The sequence below is a fragment of the Dipodomys spectabilis genome, unplaced genomic scaffold (assembly GCF_019054845.1).
Source record: "Dipodomys spectabilis isolate Male_0828 unplaced genomic scaffold, ASM1905484v1 ptg000319l, whole genome shotgun sequence".
Taxonomy (NCBI): Eukaryota; Metazoa; Chordata; class Mammalia; order Rodentia; family Heteromyidae; genus Dipodomys; species Dipodomys spectabilis.
In genome coordinates, this window is record NW_024870996.1 from 4,489,938 (window position 1) to 4,507,528 (window position 17,591).

At 42.0% G+C, this 17,591-nt stretch overlaps 1 protein-coding gene across 1 annotated transcript in view; it reads left to right on the forward strand.

Annotated features, from left to right (window-relative positions):
* Positions 1-676: 676 nt before the first annotated feature.
* LOC122128008 (SWI/SNF-related matrix-associated actin-dependent regulator of chromatin subfamily A-like protein 1) overlaps positions 677-17,591 on the forward strand; it is a 36,998-nt gene continuing 20,083 nt past the window's right edge. Inside the window, 3 exon segments of the mRNA XM_042702310.1 lie at positions 677-733; positions 1,739-1,804; positions 13,786-13,926. Of these exon segments, the coding sequence (XP_042558244.1) occupies positions 677-733; positions 1,739-1,804; positions 13,786-13,926 (264 nt within the window).

Sequence of the window (17,591 nt, forward strand, 5' to 3'; positions counted from 1 at the left end):
TCTTGCTCTTGTAATTGTAACCCCTGTGTACAGTATTTTCACAATAAAAAAAGAAATATCTGATCACAAACACAAGTCAACACACACACACACACACACACACACACACACACTGGCATCTGTAAATTCATGAGAGTGACAGCATAGGAGACCATGTTACTTGTTGATTGGCAAAAAATTCTCACTGTCAAGTTTCATCAGTGGAGGAGTATATAGCTAGCTCCCAGAATAAAGGCAAACACTTCCCAGGGGCATTGTTGATGATTATTGCATTACATTCCTTCTGTTCTTCAGTGATGTCCTCTTGTGGTTTCAGAGATTCCTCATAGGAAGCGATGAAGTCACAGCTCTGTGTGACACCCTTAGAAGAGGCTTCAACTTCAAGCCATGGCTTGTGATTTGGCCCAATGATGCTGCGTTTTTACCCATTGACCAAAGTGCCTTTCATATGCTTTGTACTTCTAGTGATTTTTCTTTCTAAATGCCTCTTCTGTGGTTTCCATGAGGCTTCATTGTAAAATCAGACTATGAATGTAGCACCCCAGGCTTTTGGGCTCTATGTGCTGTTGATAGTGGGGGGTGGGGAGGAGTTGGGGGACAGGACACAACACACATCTCCACTCTTCTCTGCTGTGCTTTCGAGTCCTTTTGTTCATCCAAGCTGAAATGGAACGGAATGGGGTTGGGGGAGGGCTTAGAGATGATCCTCAAGGACAAAAATGGGTTGTCTCCGGTACTCTAGTCCCAAGGGAGCTCACTGAGTGGCAAGACTGTTCTCAGGGCTGCCATGTATTAGTCTACTTAAAACTTTTAGGCACCTGATATATTAGGGATTAGCATTATAACCATTTTACAGATGGAGAGGTTGGCACGATGGAAAGGTCACTTAGTGACTCAGAGTCATGTAGCAAGGAGTCAGAATGTGCCAACCTAAAAGTTACTTCCCAGGCACTAATAACATATTAGTTATTCAGCTGGGTTTAGAAAATATGAAAAATTCTATGCTTGCTTACACAGAGAATACAGAGCTGCAAACAGTCAAATTGCATGTTCTCCACATAGTAGTCAGACACCTTGGAGGACAGAAATCACAACATCTTCTCGTTCCTCTTCTCATTTTCTCATTTTCCCACAGTGCTTTGTGCATACTGCCATGGTGACAGTACTGATCATCTGGGCAGTTGTCAGCGTACCTGACCTTGCTGTATTTGGAGCACAAAGGGCAGGCTCTGGACCCAGAGCTTTGTACCAGTACAGGACACACAGTAGGTTTTCAGCACTCTTTGTGTTGGTCATGGGGCTTGAATTTAGGGCCTGGGTACTATCCCTGAGCTTTATCACTCAAGGATAGCACTCTTCCACTTCGCGCCACAGTGCCACTTTCTGGTGGTTAATTGGAGGTAAGAGTATCACAGACTTTCCTGTTCTAGCTGGCTTTGACCTCAGTCCTCAGATCTTAGCCTCCTGAGTAGCTAGGACTATAGGCATGACCCCTAGCATCTGGCTTATTAGCACTCTTGACTCTTGTGCCATGCAGATGTGAGAGCTGCTGAGAGAGGTGGGGTGAGGGCTTACTATCCTCATTGTAAAGTGGAAAACTGTCCTCAGAGAGGTGAAGGGACTTGTACAAGCTCTGAGCTCTGGGTCCTTTCCTAGACCTGGCTGAGGTCAGGCTTAAGGTGAGCTCTCCAGCAACTCAAGACTGTTTCTCATTCATGCATATGGCTGGTTCTTTCAGGATGAATCGCACTTCCTCAAAAATAGCAAGACCGCACGCTGTTGAGCAGCTGTTCCCATCCTAAAGGTGAGTGCTGCTGGGAATAGACCTGGGCCTGTGCCCACTGGGCTTGAGATCCACTGTCATTGGCCCAGGCATGTAGATGTCTTGTCAGGGCAGGCTGCTGTGAGCTGAGGGCTGTGCTCAGTGTTGCTTCCAGCATCCTTCCTTGGGGCTTGCATGCCTGGTTCAGTTTTTCTTCTGGATATCCTGCTAAGAACCCAGCAGCCCAAAGGAAGACCTGTTGAGGATCACAGGCTTGGTTGAGACTGGACTTCAGAATCCTGTCTAACAGGAGGGGGCCTGCAACAGTTTGTCCACTAAACAGCTCAGGAGAAACTGAGTCACCCATTGTGGCAAAGCTATTAAGGTGCTGGAAACTCAGGAGGTGAGTTATTCAAACCTGGAACCAGGCTAGGGCCAATGGGCATCAGCAGGAAGCACTGTAAAGCTGAGACATGCCTCTTAAACCTGCCTGTTTTCTTACCTTTGAGGTAACTGGAGGGCCAGCCATGGACATTCCTTTCTGTGGGGGCTTCTACCTGTCCCTGAGCAAGCAGGCTGCTGTGCTGGCTTCAGAGCAGGTGCCTACAAGGAATAGGGTCCAGTCTTTCTCTCCATATGTTGTCGTGCAGCTTAGATTCTATGTTCTGTCTGACAGGCTCACACTTGTGTATCCTAGTCCCCCACCCCTCACAGAAGGGAAATTTCTTTTCCTCTTTTTTTTCCCCTCTTAAAATTTGGGTTGGGAGAATATGAAAGTAGCATTTTCCCTTAACCAGTTAGCAGTCTCTCACAGAAGACTGGAGGAACCATTTTGGTTGGTATGGACTAAGCAGACAACTGAGAGTGTATCCTATGCTCACTCTATTAAGGCAGGCCTTGTGTTCCATGAGTGTTTTCATATTGCAGCTTTTATTGCTTAAAAGAAACTTTTACTTTGGCTTAAACTAAGGCAAACAAATTTACTAAAAAATGGCAAAGTTTAAAGCCAGGTGCTAGTGGCTCAGACCAGTAATCCTAGCTACTTGAGAGGCTGAGATCTGGGTTTTATGGCTCAAACCCAGCCCATCAGGGAAGTCCATGAGACTTATCACTAGGTAACCACCAAAAAGCTGGAAGTTGAGCTGTGGCTCAAGTGATAGAACACTAGCCTTGAGCAAAAAAGAAATAATGCACAGTTCAGCGCTTGAAAATTAACTTTATTTTCTCATCTGCCCCCCAAATACATATGTTTACTCATTTCAAGTTGTAATTCCCTAAGGAATAACAGTTAACATAATTAATATATTTTTGAAGGCAGGGTTCTGTCACATGCTTCAAACCTAAAATTTAGTCTTTCACTTAAAAAGCTTGGCTCTGTGTTAGTATTGCCTATAAATATTTATATGTCAGTAGTCATTTATGGATATCCATAAATGAAATGTTTTGCCCTGGGGTAGTGACTCATCTTTTCGTAGAAAAGTATTCCTACACCTTGGTACCAATATTATGGCCACAACTAAGACTAATTCTCTACTCCTGATTGTCTAGACAAAAGAAAGTGTGTAATAGATAGATTATATCATTCAAGTTGTGATATGAAAGCTTATTAGTAACTAATATAGTCATTGCCTGGACTCTCTTGGGGCTTCTTTTTTTTTGGTCTTTTTTTTTTTTTTTTTGGTTGGTTGTGGGGCCTGAACTCGGCCTGGGCACTGGGCACTAGGTACTGTCCCTGAGCTCTTAAGCTCAAGACTAGCGCTCTACCACTTGAACCACAGCGCCACATCAGCCTTTTTCTGCTTCTATGGTGCTGAGGAATTGAACTCAGGACTTCATGCATGCGAGGCAAGCACTGTATCACTGAGCCATCTTCCCAGCCCCTCTTGGAGTTTCTTAGTGGGTTCTAAGCCATGTGTCTCTGGCTAGACCTTTGGAACCATCATGTACATCTTTGACATCTTCGGTATGCTTCAGAGTGACACTTTTAAAACAAGTCTTTAAACTGCCAACACACACACACACACACACACACACACACACACACACACACACACACACACACACACACACAGCATTTGCTGTAGGAGTTCAGAAAACTAATATCATAAAAATAGGGTCCATGAATGTGACCTGCTGTTTATGAATGTATCTCAAAGTTCACTTTCTTCTATAAAGTTGCTTCCTCTGATGCTCAGCAGCAGATTTTTGCTGGATGTTTTCTAGATCAGAGTTGCTCAGCCTAAGCATGGGTAAACCCATTGACATTTGGTGCCCCATGATTCTTTGCTGTGGGGCTGTCCTTTGCATACAGGTTGTTCAGTAGCATCCTCGGCCTTTACCCACTAGATGCCAAGAGTACTCCTAGAGTGACAGCAAAATGGTCTCCAGATGTCAAATGCAAAATGTCCCCTGTGGGGAAAAAAATCATTCCCCACCCATCTACTCCCTGACTCCCACTGAGAACCATTGAACTAAATCCTCTAAGAAATTAATTTGAGTGCATTTAGAATAAGAAGATACTAGCCACTCGATTGTTCCTTTAGTGTATGCTTATTACACAACTATAGTCTGATCATTACATCATATTTTCAGCCAATGTGCTTCAGGATTTTATCATATAAACTGATATAACAGGACTAGGTCATATCCAGAAAAATGTAATTTTATAAATGACAGCAGTATTACAAAGAACACATTAGGTCAAAAGAAATTGCCAGGCTGGAGGATGGGTCAAGGGTAGAGTGCCTACAACAAAGCCCTGAGTTTAAACCCCAGTACCACGAAAGAAAGAGGAAAAGAGAAAGGAGGGAAGGATAGATGGAGTGGGGAAGAAAGAGACTAGTGACATTGTCCCCCAGGAAATGAGACATCATTCTTCCCCCACAGTACTATTATCCCTGGGCTACTAATACCAAGCAGGGTGGTTCTATTTTTATATATAAATATATGTAGGCAAGACAGAACACTATAAAGAACAAACTTTAAATCTTTTGAAAACCACCATTAAGTTGAATTATTTTTGTAACATGTCAGTTGTGGGGAAGATCTTTTTTTTTCTTCTTTTTCTTTTTGATGCCAGTCCCAGGACTTGAACTCAGGGCCTTGGCACTCTTTTAGCTTTCTCACTCAATGCTGGCACTTGAGTCACAGCTCCATTTCTGGCTTTTGTGGTGTTTAATTGGAAATAAGAGTCTCACAGACTTTTTTAAAAGCCCAGGCTGGCTCCAAACCATGATCCTCAGATCTCAGCCTTCTGCGTAGGTAGGATTGAAGGTATGAGCCACCAGTGCCCAACTAGGATCATCTTTTTTCTTCATAATAATTTTTATTGAGATTAAATGATTACATAAATTTCACAGTATTGTAGGATAGTGATACTTAGTTAAAATTACAAACACATTTTAACCTTCACAAGGCAAATTGTCATTATCTTGGCCTATAAAGTTTATGAATTCTACAAGCTTTAACAGTACAATTTCTTCGGCGTTGGGTGATATCTATATTTCTCTTCTTTTACTTTGTGTTAGCTGTTCCCTCTTTTTCTCTCCTTCCTTCCCTCCCATTGCTGCCCTTGAGTCACTTAGTTCATTTTCATGTCCAGTGCAGCTGATGTGCCCCTGTTGTATTTTTTCCCATTTCCCTCTGATTCTGTGCCCTCCTCCTAGCTTCCCTCAGATGTGCATATATATATATATAATTTATTAGGTCAAGAACATGGAGTCATTTAGAAATTGTATGACAAATTAACTAGATGCCCTTTGTTTCTTTTTTCTTTTTTTGGGGGGGAGGGGGGTCCGGTTGTGGGGCCTGAACTCTGGGCTTGGGTGCTGTCCCTCAGCTCTTCAGCTCAAGGCTAGCACTCTACCACTTCAGCCACAGCGCCACTTCCAGCTTTTTTTCTTTTTGCTTATGTGGTGCTGAGGAATCGAACCCAGAGCCTCATGCATGCAAGACAAGTGCTCTACCACTGAGCCACCTTCCCAGACCCTCCTTTGTTTCTTTAGCCCTATTTACTTTGTCGTATCTCCTTGCATTTTGGATTTACCATCCATATATCAGGGAGACTGGATGCTGTTTGTGTCTTTGATCTTGTCTTATCTTGCTCAGAATGATTTGCTCTAGTTCTATCTGTTTCCCTGTGAATGTCATTATTTTGTTCTTTATAATGGCTGCATAATATTCCATTGTATATAGGTATCACAATTTTTGGATCCATTCATCTGCAGTAGAGCATCTGGATTGTTTCCATATCTTGGCTACTGTGAACATAGAGGTGCATGTGTTCTTGTATCTTTGTCCCTGTGGCTCAGGGTAGATGCCTAGGAGTGGTATGGCTGGGTCATAGGGGAGGTCTATATTTAGCTTTCTGAAGTGCCTCCGGACTGCTTTCCAAAATGGTTATATTAGTGTACTTTCCCACGGGCAACACAATAGGGTTAAGATCATCATTCTTTTTTTTTTTGTCGGTCATGGGGCCTGAACTCTGGGCCTGGGTACTGTCCCTCAGCTCTTCAGCTCATGGCAAGCGCTCTACCACTTGAGCCACAGTGCCACTTCCAGCTTTTTTGCTTATGTGTTGCTGAGGAATCTAATCCAGGGCCTCATGCATGCAAGGCAAGCACTCTATCCACTGAGCCACCTTCCCAGCCCAGAATCATCATTTTTAATGACTGAAACATTCCATTGTACACACATATCCTGTAGTTAAACCTTCAGCACTTGGTTGTTTCCCTTGCTTGCCGTCACAGGTAATTCTGCAAGTGAAAATCATCTTTCTTTATACTTGCTTGCTCATTCTAGTAGGACACATTACTACAAGCAGAATCGCTGGACTGGCTGTCATGTTTTCTTCTGGAGGCCTCTGACATCCAGACTGGCCAGGCATAACCATTTTCGTTCCTATGCAGCCTGTGTTCAAGGGTCTTTACCCTCCTATGAACTTTGAAGATTATGGTCATTCATTGAATACCAGAGTGTATGTTTCAGTTTTTTGTTTGATTTATTTGCATTTTTTGTGCTACTGAGATTTGAACCCAAGACTAGGACTTTCTAGCAGGTATTCTTACACTTGAGCCATATATCCAGCATTTTTTGTTTTGTTTCCTTTTTGAATATGGGTCTTCCTTCCCCGCCAAGCCCCCACCCCCACCCCCGCGACCCCCTCTGCCCAGGTTGGCCTGAACAGCAATCCTCCTATTTCTTTGTAGCTGGGATGACAAGTACATACCACCGTACCCAGATTTTTATTGGTGGAGATGGGATCTTTTAAACTTTTGTCCAGGCTAGTGTTGAACCACAGTCTTCTGAGTCTCTGTCTCTAGAGGTCATATTTTTTTTCCCCTCATGTGAGGCTACAGGAGTTCCCAAGTCCAGTCTATTCTTGTCTGTTCCCTGAAATTCAAATTCATTACAGAGCCAGACTTAGAAGGAAATTATTGAAGCTAAATTCTTTCTCTTGTATTCTCTCTCTCTCTCTGTCTTTCTCCCTCTTCCTCTCCCTCTCTCTCTCTCTCTCCCTCGCTCTCTTTCTCTCTCTCTGGTGCCATTATTGAGGCTTGAATTTGAGGCCTGGGATCTGGCCCTTAGCTTTTTTTGCTCAAGGCTGATATTTTGACACTTAAGCCACAGCTCCACTCATAGCTTTTTCCTAGTTATTTGGAGATAAAAATCTTCATAGACTTACCTGCTTGGACTGTATTCAGACTGTGATCCGTAGATCTCAAGCTTCCTGAGTAGTTCAGGCATGAGCCTCAGGGACTTGAAGTCTAATTCCTAAAGGAAAATAGTGTATTTTACAGAGTAAAACCACCTACCTTGGTATTTAATTTTTAGGCTATCTTAATAATACCTCTACACAAATGATTTGCACTCTGCATAATATGACTTTAATTAGTTACAAATTACCACTTGCTGAATTATAACATCTTGGTATTTTGAATCAAGATGCTGGTAATCAGTTTTCATCCTGTCTCTTACCCAAGGACTGCCTCATATGTGGCATCATAATTTTAGAGAGGTGGTACTGGCTTAGTTTGAAAGTGCTCTGTGACCATGCAAATGACCTTAGTGAGGTCACTACCCTTCAGGCTTTTACCCTTTAGGTAGTGAGCTAGAAGAAACCAGAACATTTGCTAAGTATCACTGAGAGATAGGTGGCCTTTGGCTGGTCCTGGGAACAGCTCCTGGTCTGCAGTGGCCATCTTGGGTTGGTCTTTTGTTATGGGGGAGTAACCCCTCAGATGCCTTGTGGAGAGTAGAACTTCTTTTTTTTTTTTAAATGTAACCATCCAGTGTGTTTACTTGTAGATTTATAGGCATATTCTAGTTACCACAAATGGAAATCGCGCAACCTGTATTTCTTTTGGTCTGGCTTACTTAATATGATTTTGTCCAAGTCTTTTCTATTTCCTTGCAAATGGTACAATATCATTTCTTCTGATGAGTGAGTAGAATTCCATTGTGTATATATATATATCACATTTTCTTGATCCATTTGTCCGTTGAGGGGTGTCTCAGTTTATTTCATATCTTGGCTATGGTAAACAGTGCTGCAGTGAACATGGTTGTGCTGGAAGCTCCAGTGCAGCCTTGTTTGTGTTCTATTGGATAAATGCCCAGAAGTTGGATTGCTGGGTTATAGAGAACCTCTATGTTTGGTCTTTTGAGAGACCTCCATACTGTTTTCCAGTGTGGTTGAGCAAGTTTACATTCCTACCAGCAGGGTAATAGAATTTCCTTTTGGCCACATCCCCACCAGCAATGTTTTTTGTTAGTTTTCTTGATAATGGCCATTCTAATTGGGGTGAGATGAAATCTCAGTGTTGTTTTGGTTTGCATTTCTTTTTATGTCCAGAGATGTTAAACATGTGTCTATTGGCCATTCTTACTTCTTCTTCTGAGAATCTCTTTAAGACTTTAGCTCATTTATTAATTGGGTTGTTGTTTCTTGAAGGGTTTATTTTTGAGGGTTTAAATTTTTTGAGTTCTAAGTATATTTTAGATATGAAGTCTCTGATGCATAGCTGGTAAAAACCTTCTCATATTCTGTGGGCTTTCTGTTTATCTTGCTAGCTGTGTCCTTTGCCATGCAAAAACACTTCAGTTTGACATTGTCCCATTTATTCAATCTTCCTTTAATTTGATGTGATTCTGGATCTTTATCAGGAAGTTTTGACCCATGCCTAGGAGCCCTAGTGTTTCCCCTACCACTTCCTGTATTTTTTTTTAATGGTATCTGGCATTTTAGTCTTTGATCCATTTTGAATGAATTCTGGTACAGGGTGATATATAAGGACCTAGCTTCAATTTTCTGCATGTGGATAGCCAATTTTGCCAGCACCATTTTGTTGAAGAGGCTGTTTTTCTTTCAATCTGTGTTTTTGGCTTCCTTATCAAATATTAGATGGTTATCATCTGGATTCATTTATGGGTCTTTTATTCTGTTCCATTGGTTCTTAGGCATATTCTTGTGCTAGTCACGCTGTATTTATTTATTTATTATTAATTTTTCTGTCGGTCATGGGGCCTGAACTCTGGGCCTAGGCGCTGTCCCTCAGCTCTTCAGCTCAAGGCTAGCACTCTACCACTTGAGCCACAGCACCACTTCCATCTTTTTCTCCTTATGTGGTGCTGAGGAATCAAACCCAGGGCATGTAAGGCAAGCATTCTACCACTGAGCTACCTTCCCAGCCCCACCCCCCACAAGCTGTTTTTATTACTACGGCTTTGTTACAGAATTTGAAGTTTGGTATTGATATTCCTTCAACAGTGTTCTTCCTGATAAGTATTCTTAGAGTCTGTCATTCCATATGAATTTTTGAATTGCTTTCTCTATTTCATTGAAGAATGTTGTTGGGATTTTGATGGGGACATGATAAATTATAGAGATCTCTAGTCATTCACACAGAGATAGACCAACGGAGGATATTCTTAGGAGAGGATCACAAAAGTGCAATAGCTATGTGCATCTGATCATATAAAATAATATTTGTCAAAATGAACTCCAGAAAATGTAAACAAGAGTTTTTTTTTCTTTGCTGCTGTTATTGTTTTCCTTTGATTAGCTTATTTGCCTGTCTTTGGGAGGATAACAGGAGCACAGAATTGATGAGGCAAAGGGTGAACAAATGTAGCAGTGATATTGTCTAGATACTACATTGAAATGAACTATATAACTTGTGTGTGGTACTGAGAGGGGAAAAACTGAAAGAGAGCAAGGGAAGGGGTGACATTGTTCAAAAGTAAATGTACTCAAACCAGGCCCCGGTGGCTCATGCTTATAATCCTAGCTACTCAGGAGGCTGAGATCTGAGGATTGCAGTTCAAAGTCAAACCCGGCAGGAAAATCAATGAGACTCTTACCTCCAATTAATCACCAGGAAAGAGGAAGTAGTGCTGTGGCTCAAGTGGTAGAGCTCTAGCCTGGAGCTGAAGAGTTCAGGGACAGCGCCCAGGCCCAGAGTTCAAGCCCCATGACTGACAAAAAAGAAAAAAAGTACTCTTTATCTGACTTATGTAACTGTACATCGCCTTTATGATAACAAATTTTTTTTGGTTGGTTATGGGGCTTGAACTCTGGGTCTGGGCGCTGTCCCTGAGCTCTTTAGCTCAAGGCTGGTGCTCTATGATTTGAGCCACAGCACTACTTCCAGGTTTTTCTGTTTATATGGTGCTGAGAAATTGAACCCATGGCCTCATGCATGCAAGGCAAGCACTCTACCACTGAGATACTTTCCCAGCCCGCAATAACAATTTTTTTTAAGAAAAGAATAGAACCTCAGTCTTCTCTATTACTGGATTTTTCCTTCCTACATATCGAGCTTTCTTTCCATTCTCCAGTCTTCCATTTGCTGAAAGGTATTGACTCTTCTGGGTTTTAGGGGGGGTTATTGTTGTTGTTCTTCTTCTTGTTCTTCCTGAAATGTAGCCTGAGATCTTGCTTTTTTTTTTTTTTTGATACATAGTCTCACTATGTAGCCCAAGCTAGCCACAAACTCTTACTCCTCCTGCCTTAGCCTTCTGAGTATTGCACTTAACATGCTGCATTTGTTTGAGATCTAAGTGCTTGTTGGTTGCTTGTCCCCAAAGTATGCTTGCCACTGTCCTTATTTTTGAAAATTCTGCAGTGACTTAAGAACTAGTTAAAACTTAACTAGCTCCAATGTCCATCATGTCAGGATTCTTGAGTGTTAAGACATTTGGGTGGTGTGGATGTGGCTTTGTGTTTGTTAGCTACCTTCAGCATATCCTGTTCCTACATTGTGTACATTGCATAAGTTTCACTGAAACCATAGCAGTAGTTCTAGGCGCCGGCTCTGGGGAGCATGATTTTATTTCTGACCTGGCATGTTGGTGAAATACATTATAGCCAATAAAGATATTCAATAAACCAAATTACTGGCTCTGATGCTAACAATTTCTGGACTGCTTCTTATATGAACTTTGAATAAATAACACTAAGATTCATTTCAGTAAATCTAGCAACTTACTCTAATATCAACCTGTTGTACAGATTTTGTTAAAACCATTAGTAAAGTAAGCCTGTCTTGGAAGGTCATCTGTCCCGAGTAGTGTCTGTTCATAACCACATCATCCTTCCAACATCAAATTCTTTTCTACATTGTTCCATTGTAGCTTTCTTGGATCCCTCTTTTCTTTCTTTCCCTAGGAGAGGTAATTATAAAGTGTTTGGTTTGGTGTTGACTTATATATAGCTTTGTGTGTTTATATTTCCCTAGATTAGAACTTCTCAAAGGTAGAGGCATATAAATCATTTGCAGCACAGCACAGATTAAAGGCCTTATGGATGGCAGTGATGACACTACATACATATTGGGACTGAGCAGGAAGTGGGCTAAATCATTCACAGCAGATGAGATTTTATTCTGGTTTCTTTTTACAGCCAGCCTTTTTCCTTTTCTATAATGCTACTTGTGCTTTTCCATACCTATACATATCCGTTTGCACTAGTCCCACTGCTCCTGTCTAGGAAGCGTGTGGGGGAACTGACTCAGTACTAACTGCATCTTATACATATCCTACAGAGGTTGGAGTTAATTTCCATCACCTGGTTCAGGAGTCACTTTGGCCCAGGCTCTGCCCCAGGAAAACTTGGTGACATGGGGAGCAGGTTTGAGAGGATGGACAGGTTGTTCTCTTCTTAATGGAACTTTTCATTTTGCCCCTTCATTGAAATGGGCTTAAACCATGCAGAGAGATGCTACAGACATCATTCAAGAAGCCCATTGTTATTTTAATGAGTCTGCACAAACCCATGCAGGAAATTAGAAGACCCAAGTAATTGAACTGTGGAAAATTATAGCTGGAGAAATTCAGAGTTCTACCATCATAATGGAATTAGTTATTGGCAGTGGCTAAGAGGTCGAAAGTGCACTCTAGAATTGTATATATTGTATATTTATGAGTAATCATCTTTCTTCCCACTGTTACATCTTATTTATTTATTTTATGAGGCAGTGTATTCATTTGAAAATCTAATTTCCTCCCCTAGGAGATTGACTTAATGCCACTACCTTATATTACTGTCATTAACTCAAGGTTACAGTGGTTAACAAGCTGTTTCTAGACAACTGAGCTCTGCTCAGAACTGAAGTGAATTTTACCTCCAGCAATTGTGGAGACTTTACGTTCTAATATGTTAAGAAGTGTCTTTCCTTAGTCTCGCCCACTTTCCCCTTATACTGAGAGGTGGGAGATGAGTCTGCTTTTCTCTTGGCTGGTGTCAGGGTGGTGAAGGCTCTAGAATTTGTCATTGGGGTTGACCAACTATTTATTTCGGTCCTGATCACTGCTGAGTGGGCTGCACCTAGGCTGAGTTTAGAGTCAGTGTAGCAGGTCTTATCATGCAAAGACCCCAAAATTAACTTGAAGCAAGGGTCTTTAGGCTTGAACCAAAATGAAGTTTGTAAAGGCATTTTTCTTTTTTTTGAGTAGTGGTAGAGTTTGAATTCCAGGCCTCATTCTTGTTAGGCAGGGGTTTATTGCTAGAGCTATACCCAAAGTCCTTTTTGCTTTAGTTATTTTCAGGTAGGGTCTCATGTTTCTACACAAGCCAGCCTTGGACTATTACCCTATCTCTGGCCTCCTGAATAGCTGAGAGACCACTGGCTTGCACAGTGGTGCTCAGCTTAAGATGGGGATGGGGTAGGGGAGAAGTAATCTCATGAATATTTTTCCTGGGCTAACCTTGAACAGTCATACTCCAGATGTTCTTTCTAAGTAGCTAGAATTAAAGCTAGAATTAAATTTTGTTTTATTAAAAACAAAACAAAATAGAGCCCCCAAAGTCAATAAAGGTTTATAGCTAGGCAATCCCTCACTCTTTCTCCTGGGCCTAGCAGTGTCTGACAGTACCTGACAGTGTCTGACAGTAAATCCTTTTGGATGCATTCTGTAGGAAGTTCAGCTCTATGGCTCTCTTTTCCCACTTCCTATTCCACTGATGGAGTCTTTGAGTTCACTCCATGTTTTCTACAACATTAACCAGCTTCCTTCAAATTATTTCTCAACATCTAGTGAACATTTATTGGTGACTTGCTTTTGTGCCGGGCACAAAGTTCTACAGAAAATAAAGGGCATAACAGCTCAGTTCTTCATCTCAAGAAGCTTGCAGTTGAGTGAGGTTGGCAGGGGAAAGAGAGTCCAGAATATTGTAGTCAGTGCTGTGAGAATAGCTAAGAGGCACTTTAGAGCTGAGAGCCCACCTGACTGCAGACATGGCAGTGGCACTAGGTTCTCACAACACATATGGTTATGATTCCCTGGCCTAGAAATCTCAGGTTATCAGCCACAGATTGTGGTTGGCCTCTAGCAACTTTGGAATCTAGACCTACCCTGAGATCTAAGGTATTTGAACTTAAGAACCATGAGAGGTAAGAGCTCCCAGAAAGTGGAAGGCCATGGATTCCAAGGAATCCTTCTATTGCAAAGGGCACAACTCCTGCTCACTGGGGCATTTTGCATATTCCCTGTGTCCCAAACACCTTTTGTCATTTGTCTTCCAGGTTGCCAAGAGAGTGATCTTACTATCAGGCACGCCAGCCATGTCCCGGCCATCAGAGCTCTACACGCAGATCGTTGCTGTCAAGCCGACATTCTTCCCTCAGTTTCATGCCTTTGGACTTCGCTACTGTGATGCCAAACGGGTATTCTCTCTTTCCTCCCTTGCCTTGATTGTTCACCCTGATTTTGACATGTGATCTTGTTGCTCCTTCTCTTTGGCTGTGATATGAGCTGAGGATGAAGGGCCGGGAAACTGGACTAAGTTCCAGTTTGCTCCTAACCCTAACTTTGGCATATTTTCAAAGGCAAGATATATTCAGATGCCTCCTAATTTTAATGTCTGTGGTGATTCTAGATTAGCATTGTCTACAAAATGGACCAGCAGATAGTGCAGAGTTGTGTCCAGCTCTGATAGTCATAACCCTGAGCCACTCTTATAGTTCCTCCAGCAGGCAGGGTTGCTGGGGCTGTAGAAGGAAAGTTCACACCAGATGCTGGCCCCTTGAAGGTAATATGGTGGCGAAAGGGAGGTCCTAGGCAGAGTCAGGAAAATATATGAAGAGGCAAGAGTTGCTTGGGAGGAATCTGAAATAAAACTGGGGGAAAAATCCTCTCTACAAAAAAGGCAAAAGATCCCTGGAGCAAGCAGAGTAGAAGCATGATCCAGAGCTTCCCTGGGAGGTTTTTCTGCAGAGCTTTTACTCCTAATGGTGACTCAAGTGTGTCATCCCTGGCTGGAAGGTCTGAAACCTCTGACCCTCACATTCTTACGTGAATGCATTGCCAGTGGAGCAGGAAACCTGTAATAGAAATGTGCTACAGTCAGTATCGCCATTGTAAAAGCCAGACCAGAGTGATTCTTACTTTGTAGCCAAATTACAAATATGTACTCAGTTCTTATTTGCATCAAAGACACTGATAGTGTGGAAAAATGGGAACTATTTTTGGTGCCAGTTCTGGGGCTTGAACGCAGGGCCTGATTGCTGTCCCTGAGCTTCTTTTGCTCAAGGCTAGTGTTCTACATTGAGCCGCTGCTACCTTTGGTAGTTTAATGTAGATAAGAGTCTCATAGACATTCCTGCCTTGGCTGGCTTCAAACCATGATCCTCAGATCTTAACCTCCTTAGTAGCTAAGTTTATAGGCATGAGCCATCAATACCTGGCTTAAAATACTTGTTTTAAAAGAAAAATCCTAGCTGGGTGCTGGTGGCTCACGCCTGTAATGCTACCTACTCAGGAGGCTGAGATCTAAGGATCCCTGTTTAAAGCCAGCACAGGCAGGAAAGTCCGTGAGACTCTTACCTCCAATTAACCACTAGAAAACCGGAAGTGGCTCTGTGGCTCAAGTAGTACAGAGCTGAAGAGCTGAGGGACAGCACCCAGGCCCAGAGTTCAAACCCCACAACTGACCAAAAAAAAAAAAAAAAAAGAAAAATCCTTTATACATTTAATTGGTAAAAGTATTGCAAGAGTCCTGTTTATAGTTATAGTATATATAACACAAACTACAATGATTTCCAAAGTTAATTCCAAACTTTTGTAGTTGATTGTTGATGCAGGAAATTTCTCAATTACTAAATGCATTAAAAAACTGGGGCTGGGAAGGTGGCTCAGTGGTAGAGTGCTTGCCTCACATGCATGAGGCCCTGGGTTCGATTCCTCAGCATATAAGCAGAAAAAGCTGGAAGTGGTGTGGTGGCTCAAATGGTAGAGCGTTGAAGAGCTGAAGAGCTGAGGGACAGCACCTAGTCCTAGAGTTCATGCCCCACAACTGACAAAAAAAAAGAAAAGAAAAGCCTATATTTCTATGGGGAGTGAATATGTGGCCATGCACTTCTCTTCTGGGGGAGGAGCGGTTGAGACAGGGTCTTGGCTGTATGGTTCAGGCTAGCCTGTGACCAACTATGTAGCCCAGATTGGCCTCTGAATGTTTGATCCTCCTGCCTCTACCTCCAGAGTGTTGAAATTAACAGATGTGTGCCAGTGTGCTCAGTTCTCACCACATGCTTCTTTAACACAGTCTGTGACTCATTTTCTCTGTGGTTGGATCTAGACTGAGTTGATTTTGTATAGGTTTCAGGTACGCTTTGTACGTGTGACTTTGTTTACAAATAATGTTTGGATCAGGATTTCTCCCTAAGCTAGTTTATCTCTATAGCTTCAGAGATAAACAGGTCTGAAGGCTGAGTCATTTTCAGTACTCCCTAGGTCATCCCTTCCTTTGTTGTCTGTATCAGGCTCATACTAGAAACTCAGTATATCATTCTTGAATTCTTCCATTCCCCCCTTATCTTCACTCCCTCACCTCCACTTCCAAACACCATTAGTGCTTTTTCCTCCTCACATCCTTTTCCTCAGCCCAGGGTCTGGGACCAGTAAGTTTTCAATGAAAGTTTGTTGGATTGTGATTGTTCCAAAGTCCAGTTTAAAATCATTGGTATTATTTGGCTTTAACCTACAAGATTAAGAGGAAACAATATTAATCTTAGAATGTGATGTCAAATTAATTCTGATACCTTCTTGTGCCCAGCATGCTTTTTTTTTTAATTTCCATCTTCATGCATTAAGAGAAGCTGCTGAAAAGAGTACCCATGCTGAGCTCATTTGCTGCCCAGTGGCTATCTAAAGGAATCTACTGAGAACTTTCCATTGATTTCTGCCTTTTAAATTTTTTTTTAGTTTTAAGTACTCCTACAAAGAGATTTTGATTCAACATGTCAGTTTGTGAGTGCAATGCATCTTGCTCAATGTCACCACTTCTGTCATTCTTCCCCAATTCTCCCAACCCCACCCACCTACCCAGGTTACCACTTTCACATATGTACATTGAATGTTATGGCTGTATTCTCCCACTCTTCCTCTCTCCATTTGTTCCTCCTTTCCTCCCAACTGAAACAAAACATGTTTCAGCTTTCTGGTATTCATTCTGTTAAACTTAGTTATTCAAAAGAGACCATTGGAATCCTAGCTGTATATGCCCTACTGTAGTAATATGTTTGTGTATATATACATACATATGACCCTGTATATGTTTTCATGTTTATAATTTAGATCTGACTTCCACATATGAGTGAAAACATTTGCCCTTTCTGTCTCTGAGCCTGACTTATTTTACTTAACATAATTTTTTCGTAAAAAAAAAAAAACAGCTTTGAGTCATTGTATATCTTCATCTTTGTCTCTTTTGGTTCTCAATTGAGCAAAACTATATGGGACACATTGCCTGCTCCCACTACGATGCTGGGCCCTTGGGTCCTTTAAAGTAAGCAAGCCCAGACCCTCCCTTCAGGCTGCTCATAGTCCAAAGAAATGTGAAGCAGGAGAGACATAAGCAGTTGAAGATGCAAAGCAGGCACTGGTGGCTCAAGTTAGGGGCCACTTAGTGGAGGCTGAGATCTGAGGATTATAGTTTGAAACCATCCTGGGTAGGAAAGTCGATGAGACTCTTTATCCCCAATTAACTGCCAAAAAACTGGAAGTGGAGGTGTGGCACAAGTCCAGAAAAAGCCAAGCGAGAGTGCGAGGATCTGAGTAAAAGCCCCAGAACTGTCACAAAAAGAGAGAAGGGGAAAGAAAAGGGGGAGAGTGGGGAGAGGAGGAGGGGAAGGGAAGAAAAAGAGGAGGAAGAAGAGCAGAGGGAGAGAGTACAAACTAGGCTTCCTGGTTTTCAACTGTGGAAATGAGTCCTGTTTCCTGTAAGCTTGTTGGTCATGGATAGGATTTTTATGTATTTGATTTGTTTGTATAGTATTGTGCTGAATGGAGCCTGGGGCCTCACACATACTAGATGTGCTCAACCACTGAGCTA